The sequence below is a fragment of the Otolemur garnettii genome, unplaced genomic scaffold (genome assembly GCF_000181295.1).
Source record: "Otolemur garnettii isolate 467f Iridium unplaced genomic scaffold, OtoGar3 scaffold00209, whole genome shotgun sequence".
In the NCBI taxonomy this organism is placed as follows: Eukaryota; Metazoa; Chordata; class Mammalia; order Primates; family Galagidae; genus Otolemur; species Otolemur garnettii.
In genome coordinates this window covers 2,001,156-2,005,081 of record NW_003852604.1, presented here as the reverse complement: position 1 = coordinate 2,005,081, position 3,926 = coordinate 2,001,156, and the positions used below count along the sequence as shown (strand labels likewise).

The following is a 3,926-nucleotide window of genomic DNA, read 5'->3' as shown; positions in this document are numbered from 1 at the left end:
TTCTGTTAAAGCCCACCTCTAGAAGTTGCTGAGAAAGAGAACTTTAAGAAAGGCTTCTTGGAAGGAGTTCTGGGATGCTCAAACCTTCGTGATCAGAGCTACTCTGATTTTGTTCACTTTCCACTTTGTTTCTATGGCTTAAAGGTCATTGGAATATTGTATATTAACACCCAGTAACAACACGATAGGAATTAATTTGAATAGCATATTATAGTTGTAAAAACTACTGCATGCTTAATTACAGTAAAATTTCCTAACATTCTCTGAAATTAGAGGGGAAGGTATTATTAATATAAAGTACCTGGCACATAGTGGGCATTCAATTAACTTGGTTCCTTTCCCTTTTTTTCTAGAATAGTATTTTCTCTGACTACCACAGAAGGTGATTTATGCAGACATTTGGCAAATATAAAATTCTATTCTGTAAATGAACAGCATCTCCTTGAACCAACTTGCTTATTTTTGTTTCAATGAACATGTGGAAATTGACCAAGCGGAACAGAGACTTCAGCACTGGGTGAGTGGGTTGGGGGATAAGACTGTCTGAGTCAAGGAGCAAGGAGACCCAGTGAGCTGTGAGCAAGTGTGCAGATGGAGATGCTTTTGAAACCTTCACAGTTTGTAAGGGAATTTGGGGTTAAATTATGTTAAAGTATAAAATTAAGTTATTTTAATGATTGGTTGGAAGTAACATTACCAGAGACAGAATATGCAAAATAAATCTATCTATATTCTGTGCATAAGCACATTTAGGAACAGAGGGATAAATAATAGCAAATATTCATTGAATGTAAGATAATGCCAGAATCATTACAACTGTCATCCTCCCAATGTGGGTCCTATTTAATTCTTGTGACAATCTTATGAGGAGGAGAAAGCGAGGTAAGTGGTAGTATGAGAGTAACAGATACCACCAAAATAATACTTGGGTTATTATTGATTATTGTTTTCTTTATTTCAGAATATTATGGGGTACACGCATTTTGGTTACATAATTTGTTTTTGTACAGGTTGAGTCAAAGTCATAAGTGTGTCCTTCACTCAGATGGTGTGCACTGTATACGTTAAGTGTGAATTTACCCATTTCTTCCTCCTGCCTTCCCAGCTGCTTGATTTCCATTGAGTTTTACTTTTGTATGTGCACATAAGTATTTATCAATTAATTCTCATTTAGTATTGAGCACATGTGGTGTTTGTTTCTCCATTCTTGAGATACTTCACTTAGAAGAATGGTCTCTGATTCCAGCCAGGGTGTCACCAAAGATACTAGATCACTTCCTTCTTTTGCATATAGCTTACTGATTTCAATCTTAGACTCCATACTTCTCCCCAGTCCAGTAGCCTGATAGCTCACATTGTTCAATTTCATCTCTTCCTTTGGTTCTTACATTCCCACTAATAGAGTTGATGGATATACAGGAAGAGAAAGAGCTAGCCGTCTCTTATTAGACAAAATAAGAGATAAAATTTGATCAATCTTAGACCTTCAGTCTCAGTCTGGTTGCTTATCCCACTTTACTGATCTCAGAAGGCCCAAGTCTTTTCTGCAGTCTCCGCATGGCTGACTTCATCTCTTGGTTTCTCAAGGTGTAAATCATGGGGTTTAGCATGGGGGTGATGACTGTGTTATTAATAGATATGGCTGTGTCCATGGGCAGAGTAGTGAAGGGCCGGCAATAGATATAAACACAAGGTGCAAAGTGCAGAGTCACCACCAAGATGTGGGAGGTGCAGGTGGAGAGGGCTCTATTTCTCCCTTCCCCAGAGTGGGATCTCAGCATCACCAGAATGACAGTGTAGGAGCCCAGGAGCAGGAGGAACCACAGCAGGGTCACCAGGCCATTGTTAGAAATCATGAGAAGCTCCAAAACAAAGGTGTCAGTGCAAGCCAATTTTATCACCTGGGGCACATCACAGTAGAAGGCATCCAGAATGTTGGGCCCACAGAAGGGGAGTGGAAGCATCAGAATTACTTGGACAATTGAATGCAAACCGCCACCCACCCAGGAAGCCATCACCAAGGCCACCCACACCTCCTTCCTCATAAGGGTCACATAGTGTAGGGGTTTGGCGATTGCAAGGTATCTGTCATAGGCCATCACAGAGAGGAAAAAAATATCTGCCCCACCAGCAAAGTGGAAGAAAAAGATCTGTGCCATGCATCCATTGTAGGAGATGGTTTTCCTCTCTGACAAAAGGTCCACCAGGAACTTAGGGACAGTGATGGATGAAAAAAAAATATCCAGAACTGATTTGTTCCGCAGGAGAAAGTACATGGGAGTGTGGAGGTGGGACTCACAGGTGATAGTGACCACAATAAGGGCATTTCCCAGGATGGTTGTTACATACACAGCAAGGAAGACCACAAACAAGAGGAACTCCAGCTCCCAAAAGTGAGTAAATTCCAAGAAGACAAACTCCCTCACATTGGTGTAGTTGATCTGGTTCATGATGAGAATGACCCTCTTCCAGGTCTATCTTAAAAGGAGATATGTTAGGGTTAGGATTATGGTGTCATCAGGTGTTACCATCATTCATCATAGATTGCTATAAGGCTCTCTGAAACACCCCGATCATAATGGCTACTCAGAAAAACTAGGCAAGAGTCTGCCCTTATGGTCTGGAATTTTTTTATCCTAATGGTTTTTCTTTCCTATTGTTAATAGGAAAGGAAATTACATACCATCTCACTCCTGGGTTGACAGGAATTACGTACCATCTCACTCCTGTGTCCTCACTCTGGTGAATGGATTGTAGTCATATGCATGTGGTTTATCTTCTTTCCTTTAACTTCACATGCATGCTATGCTTTATACTTTACCAAGGGCTTTTGGCTATACTGCCTCATCTTGATTTAATTCTCATGTTGTCTCTATAGGGTCTTTAATAGTGCTTTCACCTAATCTTGACAAAATCTTGTGAAAGGGTCTTTAAAATGGTTATGATTATCTCTATTTTACATATGGTGAAACTAAAACTTAGAGTAATTAATGACTCTCCCACATCTGCATAGTTGCGAAGTTAGTGAATTGCAATCAAGGATTCAAATCCAGATCATTTTTTAGACTTGGCAAAGACTCTTTCCTTGACTGTATTTTGGTAAAATTCCTGTGAGCCTTCTCTTATAGGCCTCAACCTTGGACATACAACCTTGGACAACCTGTCTTTGCTGAGCCCAATTTTTTTTTTCTTTTTTGAGACAGAGACTCAAATTGTCACCCTGGGTAGAGTGCCATAGCATCACAGCTCACAGCAACCTCAAACTCCTGGGCTTAAGCAGTTTTCTTGCCTCAGCCTCCCAAGTAGCTGGGATTACAGGTGCCTGCCACAATCCTTGGCTATTTTTTGTTTGTAGTTGTCATCGTTGTTTGGCAGGCCTGGGCTGGATTTGAACCCGCCTGCTCTGGTGTATGTGGCTGGTGCCTTAGTCACTTGAGCTATAGGCACCGAGCCTGCTGAGCCCAATTTTAACAAGAATCTTGCTATTTAAGTTTAGTGAGAATGCTCCACCCTTGATATCTCATCAAATTCCTTATCCCTTACCCTTCATATCTAAGCCCTTGGCCAGTCTTTAGCAGGAATTCTTTTAAGCCAACTTAACAATAATACCCCTACCCTTGATATTTCCTTTTAATAATTTTCCATCTGCTGACTCTCTCACACTGCTCACTGGCTACACATCCTCACTTGTCTTTGTCGTACTTGGATTTCAGCTCAATCTCCTTTTCTTATTACAAACAGTCTTGATCTCTATAGAAATAGTTTTCAGTGAAATCTACCTTGTTTGCTTTAATAATTTTCTGATCTTCAATAATTTTTCTTTAACAGTCTGTAGAGGGTTTTCTACTGTATGACTCTGCCAGATCTAAGTCTGAGGATTACTTTGGTTTATCAGAATTGTAGTGGATGATAAGGCTGACTATTTT

The 3,926-nt window shown here is 40.2% G+C and overlaps 1 protein-coding gene across 1 annotated transcript; it reads right to left on the bottom strand.

The window, feature by feature from the left end:
- Nucleotides 1-1,424: 1,424 nt before the first annotated feature.
- Nucleotides 1,425-2,467, bottom strand: LOC100961065 (olfactory receptor 4D6). The gene has a single exon (XM_003801370.2). The coding sequence runs from the start codon at nucleotides 2,448-2,450 to the stop codon at nucleotides 1,506-1,508; it is 945 nt and encodes a 314-aa protein (XP_003801418.1). The 5' UTR covers nucleotides 2,451-2,467; the 3' UTR covers nucleotides 1,425-1,505.
- Between the last annotated feature and the right edge of the window lie 1,459 nt (nucleotides 2,468-3,926).

Excerpts from the sequence above, each read along its gene's own strand:
- LOC100961065 (XM_003801370.2), bottom strand. The coding sequence starts at position 2,450 with ATGAACCAGATCAACTACACCAATGTGAGGGAGTTTGTCTTCTTGGAA.